At 39.7% G+C, this 21,483-nt stretch overlaps 1 protein-coding gene across 11 annotated transcripts in view; it reads right to left on the reverse strand.

The window, feature by feature from the left end:
- CAST (calpastatin) overlaps window positions 1-21,483 on the reverse strand; it is a 111,258-nt gene that overhangs the window by 641 nt on the left and 89,134 nt on the right. For 7 of the 11 annotated variants that reach the window (XM_032846020.1, XM_032846049.1, XM_032846004.1 and 4 more), the window contains 10 exons: window positions 21,155-21,238; window positions 19,742-19,792; window positions 19,542-19,613; window positions 14,263-14,361; window positions 12,537-12,644; window positions 11,128-11,220; window positions 10,234-10,278; window positions 9,743-9,832; window positions 8,402-8,473; window positions 536-600 (listed from right to left, as the gene is read on the reverse strand). In XM_032846020.1, the coding sequence (XP_032701911.1) occupies window positions 550-600; window positions 8,402-8,473; window positions 9,743-9,832; window positions 10,234-10,278; window positions 11,128-11,220; window positions 12,537-12,644; window positions 14,263-14,361; window positions 19,542-19,613; window positions 19,742-19,792; window positions 21,155-21,238 (765 nt within the window). In that variant the 3' untranslated portion in view covers window positions 536-549. The remainder of the gene's footprint in view (window positions 1-535; window positions 601-8,401; window positions 8,474-9,742; window positions 9,833-10,233; window positions 10,279-11,127; window positions 11,221-12,536; window positions 12,645-14,262; window positions 14,362-19,541; window positions 19,614-19,741; window positions 19,793-21,154; window positions 21,239-21,483) is intronic. The other 4 variants (XM_032846028.1, XM_032846056.1, XM_032846012.1 and 1 more) reach the window with 2 other exon arrangements.

Genomic DNA, 21,483 nt, shown 5'->3' on the forward strand with positions numbered 1-21,483 from the left:
TTCTTAAGTCACCATCAGGTAGGATTAAACAAAGTACTTGATTTTGACCACTTTTGTTCATCTTAGTTTTGCAATCTTTTCTTTCGCCTTTGTTCCAGAAAACCCTGTAATTTCCACTAGACCATAAGGGGTACTGCTGTCCAGCCCACCATGTTGGTCTTTTGGTAACATGAGCACCCTAAGAACATTGGTCTGTAAGATGTCACAGGCTAACTGGGTTTTGTCACAGTAGCCGGTAGTCACAAACATTTGGGTTTCGAAGGCTTGGCTAGACTTAGGCGGTCATTTTCTTTAGGAACCTGGCCTGATATTTTAAAAGACCTCATAATTATAAAATTATTATTTTTAAACATTCTAGTAGCCCATGATTTCATTTATTGCTTTCATTGAATTAACCTCTAGACACTGCAATGTGCATTTCATGCCAATAGTTGACAGAAAGCATGAGTAAGAAGTAGACTTGGTTTCCCTGCCTATATAACACAGGTCTATAGAAGGTACAGTTGTTTGCATTTACAACAAACACCCAACTTACCAATAGTGTAAACTTTAACTTGTATTTTTTTCATCAGCTTTTAGCTTCTTAGTTTCCTCCTTTGCCTAAAAGGGAAAGCAAAACGATCACTGAACTCTTTTCTTTGCTGGATAAAGTATCACAAAGCAGATCTATCAGAAGATGCTTAAGAAGAGATGGGCTTTTCTGAATTAAAGGGTCCAAAAATGACAGGTCAGTGGAGGAAAGTTAGATTAACCTAAGGATTTCCTTTTCATTTAGCCCAAAGTATGAATTGTTCTCCTTCAAGTCTATAAACTAAAAATAACCTTAGGCAATTTAAAATTTTTTACTCTTTTTTTTTTTTTTGAAGGCTACGATAATTGAAGAAAAACACAGGAATTCTTGAATGCTATTCATTCATTCTATAGTGATTTCTTTCTTTCTTGGGGGCACCGTTGGGCAGCTAATCCACTGAGATACAAGTGCATGAGCAACTAATTATCAAGTCTGGTTTCCTATATTGTTTACGGGTTTCACTCCATTTTGAGTTATAAATTGACATGTAACATTAGTTTCAAGTGTACAACAAGGATTTGATATTTTATATATTGCAAAATGATGAACATAGTACGTCTAGGTATCATACACTGTTAAAAATTTTTTCCCCTTGGGGCACCTGGGTGGCTCAGTGGGTTAAAGCCTCTGACTTCAGCTCAGGTCGTGATCCCAGGGTCCTGGGATCGAGCCCCGCATCGGGCTCTCTGCTCAGCAGGGAACCTGCTTCTCTTCCTCTCTCTCTGCCTGCCTACTTGTGATCTCTGTCAAATAAATAAATAAAATGATCTAAAAAAAAAATTTTTTTTTCCCTTATGATGAGAACATTGACGATCTCTTTTGGCAACTTTTAAATATGCAAATACAGTGTTATGAAGAGTAGTCACTAGGTTGTACTATATATTCCCATGACTTTTTTTTTTTTTTTTTAACTAGGAAGGTTTGTATCTTCTGACCTTCACCCTTCTCACCCACCCCACGTCCCTCTCTCCTGTGGCAACCACTAGCGGATGAGTTTGCTTTTGTTTTTAGATTCCCCATATAAGCGAGATCATGTGGTATTTATCTTTCTTTGAATGGCTGACTTCTCTTTATCATGACGCTCTCAAGGTCCATTCCTATTCTCACAAATGGAAAGATTTCCTTCTTTTTTATGGCTGAAGAGTATCCCGTTGTATGTATCCACACATCTACTTGATCCATACAGCCACTGACAGCCACTTGTGATTGTATCCATTTCTAGGCTACTGTAATTAATGCTGCCATGAACAGAGGGGTGCATGTATTTTCCTAAGTTTTCCTCTTCTTGGGATAAATACCCAAAGGAAGAACTGCTGGATCACAGGGTAGTTCTATTCCTAATTTTCTGAAAAACTTCCATACTGCTTTCCTTCGTGGCTGCGCCAATTTATACTCCCACCAACAGTGTATGAGGTTCCCTTTTCTCCACACCCTCCCCAGCACTTACTTCTTTTTGGTAATAGGTATGTATCCTAACTGGTGTGAGGTGATAACCTCATTGTGATTTTGACTGGCATTACCTTGCTGATTAATGGTGATGAGCACATATGCATGGGCCTGTTGGCCATCTGTACGTCTTCTTTGGAAAAATATTCTATCTGCCCATTTTTTTTAATCATGTTGGTTGCTTTTTGCTATTATGTTTTTTATACATTTTCAATATTAAGCCCTTAAACAGATGTAGGATTTGCAAATATTTTTTCCTATGGGGTCTGTCATTTTTTCATTTTGTTGGTGGTTTTCTTGGCGGTGGAGAAGCTTTTTAGTTTGATCTAGTCCCTTTTGTTAATTTTTACTTTTGTTGACTTTGGTTTTGGTATCAGGTCCAGGAAATCCTGGCTAAGACTAATGTCAAGGAGCTTACCACCTACGTTTTCTTCTAGAAGTTTTATGGTTTCAGGTCTTAAATTCAAGTCTTTAATAACATTTTGAGCTTTTTAATGTATGGTGTAAGTTGGGGGTCCAGTTTCCCCAACACTACTGCAAAGACTTTCCCTTCCCCCATTGTATATTCTTGACTCCTTTGTTGTAAAATGACCTTATACATGTGGCCTCATTTCTGGGTTCTCTACTCTGCTTGGTCACCTATGTGTGTGTTTTCATGCCAATACCATTACTGTTTTGGTAACTGTGGTTTAAAATTGGGAAGGTGATGCCTCTGGCTTATTCTTAAGATTGTTTTGGCTGTTCGGGGTCTTTTGTAGTTTTACAGAAATTTTAGGATTCTTAAAATATTTGTGAAAGTGCTTGCTTCAGCAGCACATATACTAAAATATTTGTAAAAAAATGCCATTGCAATGGTGATGGGGATAGAACTGAATCTGTATACTGTTTTGGGTTGTATGGACCTTTTAACAATATTAAGTCTTCCAGTCTGTTAAGTACAGACGTTACTTACATTGAGTTGTGCCTTCAATTTCTTTCATCAATGTCTTAGAGGTTTTTTTGTTTTTTTTAAAGATTTTATTTATTTGACACACACAGAGAGAGATCACATGTAGGCAGAGAGGCAGGCAGACAGAGAGAGGGGAGGAAGCAGGCTCCCTGCTGAGCAGAGAGTCCAATGTGGGGCTCGATCCCAGGACCCTGAGATCATGACCTGAGCTGAAGGCAGAGGCTTAACCCACTGAGCCACCCAGGTGCCCCAATGTCTTAGAGTTTTTAGTGGATAGTTCTTTGAGCTCCCTTGTTAAATTTACTTCTAGATATTTTATTTTTTGATATAATTGCAAATGTGATTATTCCCATAATTTTATTATTAACATATAGAATTGCAAGATTATTATGAATCGGTTTTGCATATAGCAGCTTTACTAAATTCAACAGTCGTTGGTGGAATTCTTTGGTTATTTTTTATATATAATATTCTATCATCTGAAAATATTGACAGTTTTACTTCTTCCTTTCCAATTTGGATGCCTTTTATTTTTCTTGCCTAAGAATACCACTTATATTCAACAGGATGTTGAATAAAAGTGGTAAATGGGCATTTGTGTCTTCCTATTTTTAGAGGAAAGTTTTCAGCTTTTCACCACTAAGTATGATGCTTTGGGTCTATCATATATGGCTTTTGTTATGTTGAGGTATGTTCTCTACATACCAACTTAGTTGAGAGTTATCCTGAGTGAAAGCTGAAAGTTATCCAGTGCTTTCTCCATTTCTTTTGAAATGATAGGATTTTTTCCCTTCATTTTATTAATGCAGTATAGCACATTGAATAATTTGGGGGTGGTGTACCAGCCTTATATCCTTTGAAAAAATTCCCACCTGATAATGGTATATGAACCACTTAATACTATTTTGAGGATATTTTAAAAATCTATGTTCAGCAGAGATACTGGCTTGTGATTTTCTTATGTCCTGCTCTGGTTTTGTTTTCAGGGTAAAGCTGGCCTGTAAAATGAGTCTGGAAGTGTAAAATGAATCTGAAAGTGTTCTTTCCTTCCCTATTTTTGGGAGGAGTTTGAGAAGGATTGGTATTAATTATTCTTTGAATACGTAGTAGAATTCTCTAGTGAAGCTGTCTTGTCCTGAATGTTTGAGAGGTTTCTGATGACTGCTTTAATCTCCATGGTAATTAATGAGTATTACATCCTGCTTTTAGTCTTGGTAGGATGTAGGTTTCTCTCTTCTCCACGGTCCATTATGTTGGCATGTAACTGGTCATTATGCACTCATTGCCATTCTGTTAATTGTTTTTTGGCTGTTTTGTAGATCCTCTTTCCTTTTTTCTCTATTCCTTTGTGATTTGATGACTTTCTGTATTTGTAAGCTTATATTCCTTTTTGTGCATTTACTATTTTTGCTATTTTTGTGCATTTACTGTTGATTTACGAAATTTACATATGACAATGTTAAAGTCTATTTAAAGTTGCTAAGAAGTTTGCCCTAAGGTTGTATATTTTTCCTCCTCCCACCACGTTTTTTTAACATCCATTTTACAAATTTTAACTTGTGTATCCCTTAATGGATTATTATAGTCAATTTCTACTATTTTTGTCTTTTAACCTCCATACTGGCTTCGGACGTGACTTATTTACACCTTCATATTATTCTATATTTTACTATATATTTACTTTTACAGTGAGATTTGTTCTTTTACAAGTTTTCCTGTTACTAATGAGCACCCTTTATTTTCAGCTTCAAGTAGTCCCTTTAACCTGGCTTGTAAGGCTGGTTTAATGCTGATGAACTCTTAGCTTTTCCTTGTTTGGAAAACTTTTGTTCTCCTATTCTGAATGACAACTTTGCTAGGTAGAAGATTCTTCGTTGAAAGTGTTTTTTTTTTTTTTTTTAAATATCGGCATTGGTAACAGATCCTGCCACGTGCTCTGGCCTGCAAAATTTCTGCCAAAATCTGCTGATAGAGACAACTGATTTCTTTTCTTTTCTTTTTTGCTATGTTGAAGATTCTTTCCTTGATTTTTAACTTGTGATTTTTCAATTATAATGTTATTTGGTGTGAGTGTCTTTAGATTCCTCTTTTTGGGGAATTGTATGGATGTCTGTTTCCTTCTGCAGGCTAGGGATTTCTTCAAATAAATTTTCTGCCCCTTTATCTCCTTTCCTTCTGGGGCCCTGGTAATATTAATGTTCGGCTACTTGATGTCATCTGACAACATCTTAACCTATCTTTACTTTTTTTCCCATTCTTTTTTCTTTTTATTACTCTAATTAGGTGAGTTCTGCTATGTCTTTATGTTCACTAACCCTTTCTTGTGCTTCATAACCCGTTCAGTGTTTCAGTTCAGCTACTGTATTCTTTAGCTCTTTGACTTCTGTTTGGTACTTTGTCATTATTCCCATCTCTTGTGGAAGTTCTGTGCTCATCCATTCCTCTCCCAAACTGGGTGAGCATCTTTTTCTTTTCTTAAGATTTGAGAGAGTGTGTGTATGGCAGGGAGAGGCAGTGAGAGAATCCCAAGCAGACTCCCTACAGTGCATGGAGTCCGTGGGGGTTGACATCATGACCTAAGCCAAATTAAGAATTGGAAGCTTAACTGACTGAGCCACCCCTGGTGAGCATCATCTTAACTATTATGTTGACCTCTTTATCAGGTAAATCCCATTCTGTTTTTTGTTTGTTTTCCTCCTGAGATTTGATCTTTTTCTTTGATTTGGAGCCTGTTCATCCACTGCTTCATTTTCCTTGACTCTGTGTTGGTTTCTCAAACAGACAGTAGTAGTCCTGAAGGAGCGTCCTGATGCAGGAGACGAACCTTATTGTTCAACCCTGCCCGAGCTCTTGGTTGTTTCTCGAACCTTTGTGATAGGCTCTTAGACAATTTTCTTTTTAGTGGCTCCCAATAATTTAAGAGCGTGCCATGATCTGTCAGGGTCCCAAAGGGGAGGATCTCTTGTCAGCATCTAGATGGAAGCTGACTGGAAGCCAATTACTTACACAGCATCATTTAAAGAATGCACATATAAACAGTCCTGTGAGACCACAATCTAAGTCCCGCTGGCTTGCCAGAGCCCAGTGATCTGGGGGTCCCTTTGGTTGCAGTAAAAAAAACTAGCTCTCCAAATGAATATATTAACTGCTTTCCAGGAGATCCTGATAACCTGAAGTGAGGCAGGTGGAGACTAGAAAGATGGTGTCCACCAGCCTCTGTCTTGCAAAGTATCTGAGCCCCCAGACAAGTGTTATGTAAGATGCCTGACCCTCAGCCCAATGCGTAAGATGAGCCAAGACACTTTCACAGAACGTCTGGGTGCTTCTCAGTTGGATGCCTCCATGCTGGACTCTGGAGCAGGTGAGTCTGTTTTCTCAGGCCCCTTCTCTCTCAAATGCAGGTCTTAAAAGGATGGGTGCCTAATAAGGGGTTCAAATCCTTTGCTCCTCAGGAAGAAACTGTGGGTTTTAAGTTCCCTTTTGATTATGGGTCATGGTTCCTGGGATTGGGTTTATGTTAAAATTGTTCCTGTCCTGCTTCCATTTGGGATGCTCTCATTTGCTAGATAAGTAGGAGTCACTCAGCCAGTTTTGGGCTTTTTTTTAATAGGACATTGTTGGATATGTACCCGGAGATTGTGTCCACAGGAGAAGGTGAGTTCAGGATCTTCCTAGGTCACCACCTTGCTTCCTAGACTTTTGATGCAGCAGGAGTATGGTTTTTAAACTATACCTTCAGTTTCTCATTATAGTCAGGGGATCATAGTAATAACCCTTTAAATTCTATGTCCTTGGAGTAGGAAAGGATCTAGAAGTTGTCTCACCTAACTTGCATTCTTGCCTTGAGCACACGGAGTAATTTTGAGTAATGGTTTTGCTTCATTAATGCCCAACTCTAAGAAACCAGACCCTATAACTTTTTTAGTAAGTTTTTAAGTAATCGCTATACCCAAAATGGGGCTTGAACTCACAATCCCAAGATCAAGGTTTTCAGCTCTACCGACTGAGCTAGCCAGGTACCCCTGGATCTTGTAACTTCTAGTCAGTCATTGGTCTCATGCATTTTTCATGTTGCTCTAGAAAGTATAACTCATAGTCTTCCTTTCGAAGTGGCATCTAATGAATATTCTGGATCATAGAAACCCTCGGGTCTTCTCTAATTCTGCATGCTACTTCCATGTCCTAAGCTTTATACCAACCCCATTTCCTGGCATTATCTCCCCTACCGCTGCCACCACCATTTAAATATGTCTGAATTTGATATGGTTTTTACAGTGCATAACATCACATAAATTGCTGACTTTTTTTCTTAATGGCATTTTTAAAAAAATAACTGGTGATTTACATTTAATGAAACATAGTACATGAATCTGAACAGTCAATGTGTTATATACATAGTAGTGATGTGGGTCTTTGGAGGGGGGAAGGTATAAAAAAATTCACCCTTCCCAGTATTTGCCAAAGGCTTAATCTATCACAGGCTCAACTCTTAATGCCCCAAAGCCAACTACTGAGAGATCAAGTAAACTAAGGATTGATAAGGACCAATGAACTAGCAACCAGGAGTCATCGCTGATCATAGGCAGGGCAAAAGCAGAGGAAGCAGGAATTACAGGTGTCTGAGGGAGGTGCACTTATGGAAGGAATTGGGCTGTAGGCTTATAAGTTGGAGAACTGCTTTTAAAGTGGTGAAAGAACTAGAAAGTTTATAATATAAGGACAAAGCATCAACAGACTGGAGAGAGGTGATTATTGACCACTCAGACAGAAGGGCCAAAACAGGGCAAGGAAGGGAGAGGGTTTCCAGTGGGAAGGCTGGTAGAGGACCTTTGGGATTTTGTGCAGAGTGGCCTCTATTTTCTCCACGAAGTTGAAGGCAAAGCTAGCTGCACACCCTGGCAGGCTGTAGCTAGAAGGGAGTTTGAGGAAAGTGGGACTGGACCTACACTGATTATGGGCTACCACAGATTGGTGAGCATTGCGAACCGTAATACTTTGTGTGATAAAGGGGGGGAAATGCAAGGAACTTGAATTGGGTTAAGAATGATCATTGAGGGGGTGCCTGGGTGGCTCAGTGAGTTAAAGCCTCTGCCTTCGGCTTGGGTCATGATCCCAGGATCCTGGGATCGAGCCCCGCACTGGGTTCCCTGCTTAGCGGGGTGCCTGCTTCCCCGCTCCGCCCACCTACTTGTGATCTCGGTCTATCAAATAAATAAACTCTTAAAAAAATTATCATTGAGATTTCTAAAGGACCACATACTTTAAGTCTCTAAAACTTCAATTTCTTTAGCAAGATGTGCTCTGGCATATACAGTGCTTAAACTATTAAACTACTATTTTATTCTGAATAGATTCCAGTTAGAAACAAAATGGTTAAAAGGATAAATGCCACTCCATATAATTGCTACTTTGTAGTAATATTTAGAGCCCTTTACCTTGGCAGAATCATTTGCTTTCCCTCCATTCTTGGGTGCTTTGGAGCTGGGAGCAGTTCTCTTGACTCGGTCCTAAAGCAAAGGCAATATAATGAGGCCATTGTTAACATAGTCCATCGAGTGTAATTAAATAATGGAAAACTTTCAATATACATAGAAGTGTTTAAAGGTAGAAAGTAAAAAGGATTAAAAATACAGAGGAAAATGTGGGTCACACTGATATTCTGCCAATGTCCATGAGGAAATATGCTCATGAAAACAGCTTGTTTCTGTCAGTACTGGTTTTTATGTGCCAACAGAGCAAGGATGGGATACTCATTTTCAGTGTTACAGAAAATAAATTTAACAGCAGAAATCATCACAGAGAGCTGGAGGCAGGTCTTCTATAAAAATAAAGTCCTGTTTGCTAAAAAGGCATTATTTACCCAGAAATGAGAAACAGGATGCTGAGGTAGTTAGGAATGCAATCACCCAACATGAGGGGGACTAACAATTTAGTGATTGGGAGAGCTGTTTAGTAAGAGCAAAACAAGAGCAAACAGCTCTGCACTATTAATTCTTCTGCAAATGACCATCAAGTGCACTCAATTCACTTTTCTATTTGATTTATATAAGGGTGTATTTACAGATAAAAGGTCACATACTTTTTTTTCATTCACCTTTAAGCACTTGCTCTGAGCACCTGCTCTGTCCCAGGAATTTTGCTAATGCTGACCACAGCTGCTGCATAAAGTGCACAGCTCCCTGGTATAATAAACAGACCAAGTGTAGCCCAGAGTACAGGGGAGCCCTTCACTGGGCGTGGGCAGGGAGAAGCAGTGAGTGTGCCTGAAGGAGCTGATGCTTGACCTGGGCCCTGAGGGACAGATGGGCAACAGCCATGAGAAGGTACAGTGCAGGTGGGGGCTGCTCTCATCTTCAATGAGCAGAGACAGAGCATTATTGCCCAGCACCAATAGTGTGGCCATCAAACACGATGGCTGTGGGGAGGGTACAGTGACATGAAAAACACTTATGAAATAATATTAAGTAATGTATTAGATATGGGCTTAAACTTATATTACCTAATGTATCACAAATACATATTTTAATATTTAAATACATATACAGATATACTAGTTTAGTTATATATATTATATATACATTAGATATAAATTACATTACATACAAATATATAATGTATCATAACATATATATACGGAAAAAGACAAATATGCCCAATCACGTTGGCAGGGTAGTATAATTATGCATTTTTTCGACTTCTCTATGGCATCACTGAATTCATTCTGCAGCCTACAGTTCTAAGTAGACACAGAAAGTCCATATGAAGAAGCAGAGTACCTCAGCTGTGTTTGATGTTTCCTTGGGTGCAGGACAGCTGTCAAAATCGCCTGAAAGAGCATCGATGGGGTCATTGGCATCTTCGGGTTTCTGAGATATTAACAGAAATAACCGTGAATAACCAGTGAAGAAGCACAAGGCAAAAATACCATAAGGGACATTTTCCCCCATCACTGAAAATAAGGTATTAAAAGAAAAAGGAAACCTTGCTGACATTCTTTTCCTCAATTTAGATGAAAATCCTTACAGCCTTACTTCCTTCTCTTTTAACAGTTTGCTTAGTATTCTGAGCCTCAATTGTTCAATCTGAAAAGATGGGTCTGTCTAAACACGCTCTCGTGAGGGCTGGAAGAGAGAAATCACACACCCCACTCATCTTCACATAGTACCAGCCCCAGGGCAGGCATTCAATAAATTCCAGATTTCAGCTAGAATGAAAAAAAAACAAAACAAAACATTGTTTATGGGAACATGGCTGCTGTGGTATTTACCTTTGAGTCCTTGGGCTTCTTTGCAGGTGGCTTTGCTGGTTTGCCCTTAAAAACAGGTAGGTTACTGGTTAGACATAGCTCTTTGTAAAGGTTTCCCTAGGTGTAGTCAGAACTTGTAGACTCTCTGGTCTGATGCCTTGCCTGAGATGCAAGGGAGAGGGATGTGCAGTAAGTGATAAATCTCAAGTCTGGTCGTGGAAGTGAAGGAAACAATTGTTTAGGAACTTCCTGCCATCACGTGTTAAAAATTCAACTTGCAATATTACAAAAAGTAACTCGTGTTTTTTGTCTTAATTATAAAAGCTTACTATATGTTGGCAGCATGTGAGGGGCTGGGATGGCATACAGCTTTTCTTCAGGATTACAAGTATAACTCTGAGGGGATCTTACCCATCTTCAAGGGCAAGGATGTTAAACGGTACCTCTCCCAAGCAAGGAGAATTGAATTCTCTAAGAGACACTGAAGAAAACACCTCAAGCCCGGGAGTTCTCAGCCCCACTACCAGCAGCAGAGACTGGGAAGGCTCTGAAGTTTCCTTGCTTCTCTCTCAATAGGTGCCGAACGGGTGATTTGTCATCTCGCTGACTTGCAATGCGGAGCCAAAAGCTGAGGGTACAGGCCCAGCTGACCTGAGGACAACTGGCTGCATTTAGAGACAAAGGGCCCAAGACCTGACAGAGTATCTTTAGATATAGCAGGAGGACTTGGGATGGGGAATCTGGTCTCGCCTATCTTTACGCACAACAGTGCTCCTGGTGGTATCGTGCATTGAAAGCACTCCTTCATGTCACATTTTTATGCTGTTGTGAAAGTGCGCCTCCTCCTTGCAAGGGAGATCTGAATGTTCGAAGCTTTGTGCTATCAAGCCAACCTCGACCTCGGCCTTCATTTACCTCGTTGTCGTTGTCCAGGAGGTGCCTGTACTCAGGCGGGATGGTGTCATCTCTTTCTCCCAGCTTGTCTCTGTGTTCAGCTTTAGCTCTTTCCTGAAAACATGAAACAGACCGACTATTTGCTCCTTCACGTGGACAGTACTTTCTAAAACCTAGCAGCCAGAACTTACCCTACTTTCCCGAGACAAACACTCTATTTTCTAAGTAACAAGACAACAGGTCACTTCAACAGACCATGACTTGATGGGGGGCGGGGGGGGGGGGGAGTGAACCTTGGTGCTTCTACACGACCATCCATACATGTGGATTTCTACCTGTATTTTAACATAAATGATGCAATATTTGTCCCTAGAAACCGTGGAAAGAAAGAAAACCCAACAGTATAAGCTATCTTTGGTCGTTATGTGAGTTCTATTTTTTAGATAAAAAGATCAAGTCACTGTATTTTGCTATTTAGAGAGGAATTATTTACCACTCTGACATCTCAGAGCAACCCTGAGGGACCAGCTGGCACAGCCAACCTGAGTTAAGTGTGCGAGTGTGCTGACTGCTTGAGCTGTGTGTGTGTGTGGAGGGGGGGCACCTGCTGTTGGAAGCAGCAGCTAAACCTCCCTGCATCCTCACCTCTCGGGGGCACATCTGTCATAGATTCAGAGACATACGCTCCACATGCCACCCTCTGGGGGGGGCAGGCTGTATTTTTCTGCATCATTATTTCATTTGCCAAATACAGGTCAAGTTCACATCAATGATCCTATAATAGAATGAAGACCTAAGAATCCTTTGAAATGCCCTGGGACATGGATCTGGCTGGTCACTTAGTTCCTGGTTCCAGGCTAAACAGACTATTGTTAGCATGGACAAGCACTTACTGATGTGCTGGGAGGTGTGTAGAGCTAACAGTGTGTGCCTTGCACACGTGCCTCTGCTCAGTAGCAACCCTTGGCCCAACACTTCATTTAGGGCTTTGCACGCAGAGATATGATGGCTCAGGAGGCTCCTAGGGAAACCTCTGGCAAACAGGGGAACTGTGCCCCTACAGGCACAGAATATGTCACCCTAAAAAATGCATGCATTTCTAGATGATATACGTGATAGTGCTTATTGCCAGATAAAAAGACAAGTGAATGTGGGAGGAGAACATAAGTAAAGCTGTACTCTCCCATCATAACTAAGTCCGGGTTTCTGAATAGGACATCTGCCTAAGCATGCGCCCTAGCAAAGTCCTCCCTGAGGCAAAAAATTCAACAGACTATAGAGAAGGAAAAAGTGAGCATTAAGTTATCCAAAGGTTCACTAAAACTCCCAAGTCGGAAGTCCTTTCCCCCCGCCTTTTAGGTGCATAGTAGGATGCCTTATGCTCCAAAAACCTTTAATTTCACTTATATATATATATATTTTTTTTTTACCTTGACCTTATCCTCCATTGGTTTGTTATCGTCAGGATCAGGCTGCCTTTGTCCTAGACTGTCAGAAAGTTGGTCCAGGGCATCGTCCAGTTCTTTGTTGTCACGCTGCTAAAAAGCCAATGTCAATTAGTCACTGCTTAGCCAAATAAATCAGTCCTCTTAGTGGCCCCAACGTGGCCACTAAGACTTCCATAAACTCCATGAGACTTTCACTTGGGAGATGGGCAGGCCCTTGGGTGGTGCTCCTCCTCCTCATCTTTCTCTCTCTACGCTTGCATGGGCCTGTCTACCTACCCCCTACCTACCCCCAGATGCTTCTTTCCCCTTAAAAAAAAAAAAAAAGGCCCCCCAAAAAAAAGGGGGGGGGGGGGGTGTTCCTGGACTGATGTGTTGGAAAAATCTGCCTTCCTATGCGTTCAGTGTATGCAACACTCCCGGTGACCGTCTGATGTCCCAGAAAACACAGGATGATGGCTTCTTTTCTGATTCCCACATGTATTCATTTAAGTAAAGACTGGGTTTGAGTGATGTCTTCATTCAAAATATTAAATGAAACTAGACTTTCTGACAGGAAATAGGATGGAAAAGGGGTCATCCTGATACATACTGGTGAAGGGCACAGAGGCTCGGGATTGCTGAAGTTTGCCGCTGCCTCGGCCAGCGCAGAGCCCTCAGGTCTTAAGGACAGAAGGGTAAAGAGCAGCCTGGGTCATGATGCTTCTTCCTTTCTGTGCATGGGCACTTTCATCATTGTGGGCAGACACACACATACATGGGGCACTTTCCTGGTCTTAAGTGCTTCACTGGAGCCCCGGATAAGAGCTAATCATGGTGGAGCTCCCACGGCTGAGTCTGGGCTTTGTCATTTGGGCCTCTGGATAATTTCAGATGATCCTGAGGCTGACCCAACAGGAGGAAAATTCATGCAGAATCTCTGACTAGAGCACTAAGCAGGCTTTGATGCTACATCAAAAGGAAAGGAAGCGTAGCTGACTCCACTAAAGCCACTTCATCTCCATCTAGCAAATGAGGCACTTGTTCTCATCCAAAGGAGATGGGGATCTGGTTTAGGGAGATCTCTTTGATGTGGTGTGGTCTCCTCGCCTCGATAATGTATAATTGGATACTGTGCAGAAAATTAATCAAGGAAGTCTGGAAAAGCTTTGGTCCCACAGAATTGCCTCAGGACATGTAAATAATTAAAACAGTCCTGATGTTGAGGTTTTTGTATTGCTATCATGAAAATGACAAAGTTTTCCTGGTATGAATGGGAGGGAAACTATTCCAGGACATACTTGAATTTTTGGGAGAAGGAGCTCAAACACTGAGCAATTCCATAAAATAAACCTGAGCTTCAATAATGGGCCGTGTTCATAGCATGTGTCAGGAAAAATATGAAGAGGAGAAAATAATCAGGAAAGCTAAAGAATTTGTCAAATCTAATAATTCAAATATATGCACAATGCACACTCCAGCTCTTTCAATTCTAATAAAGCAACAGTAACATTAAGCTCCTGGACTATGTGTAAAATACTTCATACACATTCATTTACTTACTTCACATATTCTGTCATCTCCCCAAATCACCAGTCTTCTCTCTTCTAAAATAGAAGGTGCTTGGTCTTCCTAATGATTTTGTGTATTTTCATATATACTCTAAGGCAAGGGCCCTATTTTCTTTCTTATTATTGTTACTATAAAAACCTATTTCGAAAATGCTGCTTACCTTAGTGTCAGGGGGTGGGCCAGCAGAGTGCGTGGCAGGAGCTGGGGTTTGAGAAACCACTTCAGAGATGACAGCAGAAAGGTTAGCATCTTCAAATTTCTTTGTTAAAAAAAAAAAAAATTATACACACACACACACACACATATAATACAGTACAGCTCCTATATACATGTCAGTAATATAGTATATAAAAAACTATGCCTGCAGTGCCATCACTTAAATACATTTTTTTTTAAAGATTTTATTTATTTATTTGACACAGAGAGAGGCAGAGAGGCAGGTAGAGAGAGAGGGGGGAAGCAGGCTCCCTGCTGAGCAGAGAGCCCGATGCGGGTCTCGATCCCAGGACCATGACCTGAGCTGAAGGCAGAGGCTTTAACCCACTGAGCCACCCAGGCACCCCTAAATACGTTTTTTTAAAGATTTTTTTTTTTATTTGTCAGAGAGACAGGGCAGGAGGGGAGGGAGGGAGAAAGCAAGCGAGCACAGGCAGGGGGAGCAGCAGGCAGAGGGAGAAGCAGGTTCCCTGCTGAGCAAGGACCCTGATGTGGGACTCGATCCCAGGACCCTGGATCATGACCTGAGCCAAAGACAGATGCTTAACCAACTGAGCCACCCAGGCATCCCTAAATACATTTTTTTTTTTTAAAGATTTTAAGAAATCTCTACACCCAGCATGGGGCCTGAACTCACAACCCCAAGACCAAGAGTCATAGGTTCTACCAACTGAGCCAGCCAGGAGCCCCTTAAATACAATTTTTAATACAGCTTTATTACTATTTATTCCCTTCACCCAAATGGATGCACAATAACACAAATCTTAAAAGCAGTTCTTGGGGCACCTGGGTGGTTCAATGGGTTAAACCCTCTGCCTTAGACTCAGGTCATGATCTCAGGGTTCTGGGATCAAGCCGCATCAGCTCTCTGCTCGGCAGGGAGCCTGCTTCCTTCTCTTTCTCTGCCTGCCACTCTGCCTCCTTGTGATCTCTGTCTATCAAATAAATAAATAAAATCTTAAAAAAAAAAAAAGTTCCGGGGACGCCTGGGTGGCTCAGTGGGTTAAAGCCTCTGCCTTCGGCTCAGGTCATGATCCCAGGGTCCTGGGATTGAGCCCCGCATCGGGCTCTCTGCTCAGTAGGGAGCCTGCTTCCTCCTTTCTCTCTGCCTGACTCTACCTACTTGTGATCTCTGTCTGTCAAATAAGTAAATAAAATCTTAAAAAAAAAAAAAAAAAAAAGTTCTGATTCTACTTCTTCCTCCATAGTTGCAGTTTATTACCATCTCCTAATTCCTATTGATATTTATTATTCTTAATTTTCAAAAATCTAATGACTTAGAGTTACATGGTGTGTTTATACATTTTTCAGTGTACATTTAGGTTATCTGCAGTTTTTCAGCTTTCTTCTTCATAATTAGTTGCTCTGTGTAAGTTTTTTTTTTTAAAGATTTTATTTACTTATTTGACAGAGAGAGAGATCACAAGTAGGCAGAAAGTCAGGCAGAGAGAGAGGGGGAAGCAGGCTCCCCGCTGATCAGAGAACCCGATAAGGGGCTTGATCCCAGGACCCCGAGATCAGGACCCGAGCCGAAGGCAGAGGCCTAACCCACTGAGCCACCCAGGCACCCCTCTGTGTAAGTTCCAACAGTGGTTCTTTTTATGGTGCTGGCTCTACCTTGCCAAACTGTCCTGCCTCTCCGAAGCTGCAAGAAATTCATACTGTGAAAAGCAATGAATGAGCAGGCTTGCTTTCTTTGGCCTCCCTTGCCTCAATCAGATATTTGTTACATATTTATAATTCTGATACAAGGTATATAATGATGTCCCAGTGTTGCTTTATACCTGGTATAGGTTGTGTGGTTTTAGTGTTATTTTTTTCTTAATGTTAAATAGTTTATTATTCCAGAATCTTTCTGAAATAGGGATTTATTCTCCTTTAACAAATATATGAAATCTTTTACGTTAATTTTTCAATTTTTTCCATTGATCTATAGCTTTGCATTCTGAATCAGAATGGAATTTACTATCATCATATAAATCAAACCCTACATTTTCCTGTTTTTATGCATATGATTTAGCTTTTCTAACATACTTTAGAATACTATTGAGTTATATGAAGTATGATTTTAAGTTAAAAAATTGACTTACAAAATAACTGTAGGGATTTGTTGTAATTCTTTTAAAACATGGAGTCAGAGCATTGTAGATGTTTTAATTTCATGTTCTCACTTTTCTGCTCATCTACTTCTAACATCTGACGTCTTATACTATTTTCCAATCTGTTACTGATGTACACACAGCATGCACAATGGTATCTACAAATGTGGTATCTAGAACTAGAATATTGACAAATGCACAGATGTTCCTTTTTTCATACTTGTCATTTCTTTTTCAGGTCTTGTTATTGATTCTTTATACACCATTAAGCAGAAATGACAATAAAATCAACTTCTTATACTTTTTTTCTAAAAGCTTAATTCTGAATATTTGATTCTTGAAGTTAAAGAGATACTCTTTAATACATTAAGGGATTATCTACTTTTTAAAGGTTTTTATTTAAAATATAAAATATGAATGCATGTGAAATATGAAATATATCTTTTATATGGACATTACTGATTATTCCTCTAATACCCTACTATGCCATATGGATTTCCCTGCTATTATATAAATCTTGAATTTCTAACAGTGGTAAATAATTACTTTAAAATTCTATATTCTGTTTGTTAAAAATTATACATCTACAAATTTAAGTGACTTTGGTTAACAATATTGTATTAATGGTATTTTAAGATTAGGATCATAATTACTTGTAGAAGCAACTATGTAGGCCATGTTTTTGAGAACATGTTTATGTCACATGGGACTACTGGTGTTAAACATTTAAGAGTCAATTTTAAACTTCTCTTAGAAGCAACATTTGAAAACAGTTCTAATCTCTTCAGTTTTTCTTCTGCTTAGGTATTATGAATGGTGTGTTTTATATTTTGTTTAAAAAAAGGTATTGCACATAGTTGTTTTTAGTAATTTAGTTGCTATCTTATACCACTTAGATCTCATTTTAAGTTTTGGGGACACCTGGGTGGCTTAGCTGGGTGAGCATTTGCCTTCGGCTCAGGTCAAGATCCCAGGGTCTTGGGACTGAGTGCCCCTAAGGGCTCCTGGCTCAGCGGGGAGGTTGCTTCTTCCTCTGCCAGCCAAGCCCCGCTCCAGCAAATAAATAAAATCTTTTAAAAATTACTTAAATTAAGTTTAATTCGTATGATTACTATTATTTCTACCAATATTTTATAAAATGTTAATGACCAACTATTGATTCTTTCACTCATTTATACTCTCATTTTAAAATCCAATCATATTTTATTTGTAAGACTTTTTTTTCTCTTTTACAGTTGCTGGTATCTTATATAAAACTTTAGTCCAATCAAGGAACTGTGGGGCAGTTTAGTCTCAGGCTGCGATTTTCATCTCCTACTATACTTGACTGCTACCTTCTTTTGGGTAGTTAGGTGATAATAGCTTATTTAAATGTAAAATAATAATTTATTTCTAATAATAGCTTTATAATAGCTTAAATTTGAAATTCAAAATCCAATAAACATTTGGCTAATCAGATTTCTCTTTGCCTCCATTACCGATGAAGGTATTTATGATAATGTATCTCATGAATACTGCTTTGGCTGCTTATCCAAGATTTTGATTTGCAAATGTCTTATACTTGATTTTTTAAAATCGTCTCTTCAGAATTTACTTCTTGATTTTAGTGATAGCAGTGGAATGCTTTTAACTTTCACTTATTTTTATTTTTTTAAGATTTTATTTATTTGAGAGAGAGAGCAAGAGAGCACAAGCAGAGGGAGTAACAGAGGGAGAGGCAGAAGCAGGCCCCGGCTGAGCAGAGAGCCCGACACAGGGCAGGATCCCAGGACCCTGGGATCAGAACCTGTGCAGAAGGCAGAAGCTTATCTGGCTGAGCCACTCCGGAGCCCCTAAATTTATCTTTTTAAACAGAATTTCTATTTTATTGTAATCAAAGAACATGGAATGCACAGCCAGCACTCCTTTGTATTTGAACATTAATTCTGGGTCAGAATATACTTTTCCTCCAAAGTTCTTGGGACTTGCCTCAAACACTTTTCTACTTTGACCTTTTAACTTACCATAATTGGGTAATTGGCTATTTCTACTTTGTTCACAATAGATGCTAATAAATTTTTCCCTTTGACAGATTAATTTTCCAAGATTACAATTTTTAAAAAATGGTTATATTATCTCTAGTCATTTCACTGCTATACCTCTTCTTGGGTGGGTATAAAAATTTACTGTTGTATTTTCTTTGAACTTCTAAAGGATAAACCCCAACATTACAATAATAATACAGATGGTATGAGGAAGGGAATTAAGGCACTGGCTCCCCCTCATTTGTTGTTTTGTATCACTGTAACGATATGATTCCACTTTCCTGGGATACTGCTCACTTTATATTCTCCCCTAACTTAGGACTCGGAGCCTCTCTGTACTGTAATGTTTGTATGGAGGAGGAAGAGGGGAAGGTCATGGAATGGGGTGACTCATACTGCCTGGGCATGCTGTTTTCACAGGAGTCCAGTGATGACCATGCACTAGTTAGTAATCCCTTTCTTTGAAGGATTTATTGCTTTATCAAGTCCAAAAATGAGCAACTCTAAAGAATCGTTATTTCTTCTAGTTGCTACTCATTCTGTTTCTCGACTGATATTGTCTACATAAGAACCTTGTAAATAGATAACCCAGATCCCACAGAAAAGGTCTGGAATTATACAAGTTTGGGAACTCCCAACAGACTTACAATATGTTTGCATATAGATAAGCTCTAACAATCCTATAGTACAGCAACCTGCTTACCATTACCAACATTTCCTAAAATTTCCAGTAACAAAATTCCTTTTGAGGATCTGTTCTACAAAGAGCAAAGTTTTCCTAGGAGGTAATTATAGAAGATGATAAATTGTAGAAATATCAACAGATAAAGTTATTTGAGATATAAATTCTCTTTTTCCTAAGTATACTTGATACAGAGTACATGCGCTTTGGTTCAGTCAGTTACACTGTTGCAAATACCCACTGTGCTGGTATACTGTTTCATGATAGAACACTTCTATCTCAGGGCCACAACGGGCTAAAGAAGGCCTTTAATTTTGTGACTGTTTCCTTAGCCCTAAGGTCAGATTCTAAGTCATTAGTTTCCATTTATTTCTGCCACCCTCCAAGTAAGGAAATAAACCAGGAGTTTCAGACTTACAAGAGGTGCAGCGTTTGGGGAACCAGCGAAGTCCTTAGATAAAGCATCCAGAAGGAAGTCTTCACTCATGGTCTGTAAGAACCAGGAAATGTATCAACAAATGGCAACCCCCCGCCCCCCACCCACCAATCTGTTTCCTCTACAAAGGATGTCAGGGCCAAGTAAGAAAGATACGCTTAGAGAAAACTGGCTTTGCTTACCGGAAGCGATTCCCCGGGTGTTTTTGTCAGGAGTGGTTTTCCATCTTTATCCTATTTGGGAGTGAAAAACATGGCATAGATTCATTTCCCTTGATTTATCCTGGGGGATTTATGCCAAGTACGAATGCCTGCAAACACTGTAAGGCATCTACAGGCTCTATCTGATGTTGTGTGTTATAAATCAGAGTCATCATTTCAGGAAAAAGATTCTTGCACCAGGGAATATGCTCTAATTAGTTCATATAGAACAACAGCTCACATGTATCAGGCATTCCGTAGGTATGGGACTATAGAACAAACTGTGTACAACCTGTGACCTCAGAAGCCCACACACTAGTGTAGCGGAAACACAGGTGCGTAGTCAAAGCAGCGTGACATGAGGTACTGGGTCAGGCGGCATACAGGACACGCTGGGAGCATAGAGACACACTCTTCGCCTGCTTGGGGGATGGGCATTGCCAAAGTTTCCTGAAAACTGGTTAATTTCATTGGCAATGCATTCAACTACTATGCACTGATGCTGTCCGATGCCCTGTAGTAAGCCCTGGGAAAGTTACAGAAACTAGGATAGACAAAATTCCTGCCTATCATCTGAGCACATCCTTATGGCTCAGAGATGCCAAGCCTGAGATGACTCTAAGTGCCACTTCTGAGAAAGAGGACAAAGTCATGAAAGCATCTGCAGCTTTTTTTGTAAGGGAAAATTTATAAATGGATGGTAAATCCCATATATCCACATATACACAAATAACTCGGTACAGGGCTACATATATGTATGGTTGTATATAAAGGCAGTTAAATATATATACATTTAGTTAAATATGCTTTTAAGTATGCTTAAATAGCAGCATCATATGAAGATGATGGACATGTGTTCTGTCCACACGTGTGTGTCCCTGATCAAGTGATTTTACTTCAACTACAAATACAGAATGGGGTCTCCCCACTGTGTCACTTGTTCTGTATGATCTGTACTTTCAAAATGAATGAAACAAAATAATTATCCTTCTACTTAATGTCAAACAGGTTTCCTTACTTTTTCAGTGTATATCTAAGAGTTGCATATTCTTCTTCCTAGGAAATAATTTTTCCTCACTTTATTTTTCCTAGTTACATAAAGGTTTTCTAAGTTTTTCTTTGTTTCCGGTATCATAACAAACCATGTATCAAATGGGGAAAAAAAATCAGGCAGGTTAGGCATTAGATTTTTTTTTCCACTTAAGAGTGAAAAGTCACTGAGGAATATTTTAACTTCACACCTGGTATGCCAACAGAGTATTAGCAAACTATGTGCCATCTGAAACATTAAAAACAAGCTCTTTATACTCTAGACCTATTTCCATGTCCCTTCTTTATATTTATAAAATTCAGTATTAATTAAAATAAAATAGAAAAACACCCCAGGCTGTTTACCTTGGCCTCTTCTAATCTATAATCAGGAGGAATTGTTTCTTCTTTTTCACCAAGTTTTTCACGATCCTCTTCTTTGGCCTTTTCCTGCATCAAGATTATACCATTTTCATGAGTAACACATCTCCATAAAGTGGATTGTCTACGTGGCTCCATCTGAGATAAGTAACCCCAGAACATACTTACGGCCCCCTGTGTAGAGTTCCCACAGCTCCCTCAGCTTTCCCAGCCTCCCCTACTTCTACCACCACTTCTGCCCACTGGGCTGAAAGGCAACACTGGGGGTGAGGGGCAGCTGCCCCTCCCTGGGGACTCCTGGGAAGTGGGAATGG

Source organism: Lontra canadensis, unplaced genomic scaffold (assembly GCF_010015895.1).
Source record: "Lontra canadensis isolate GAN:19392208 unplaced genomic scaffold, GSC_riverotter_1.0 scaffold4, whole genome shotgun sequence".
Taxonomy (NCBI): domain Eukaryota; kingdom Metazoa; phylum Chordata; class Mammalia; order Carnivora; family Mustelidae; genus Lontra; species Lontra canadensis.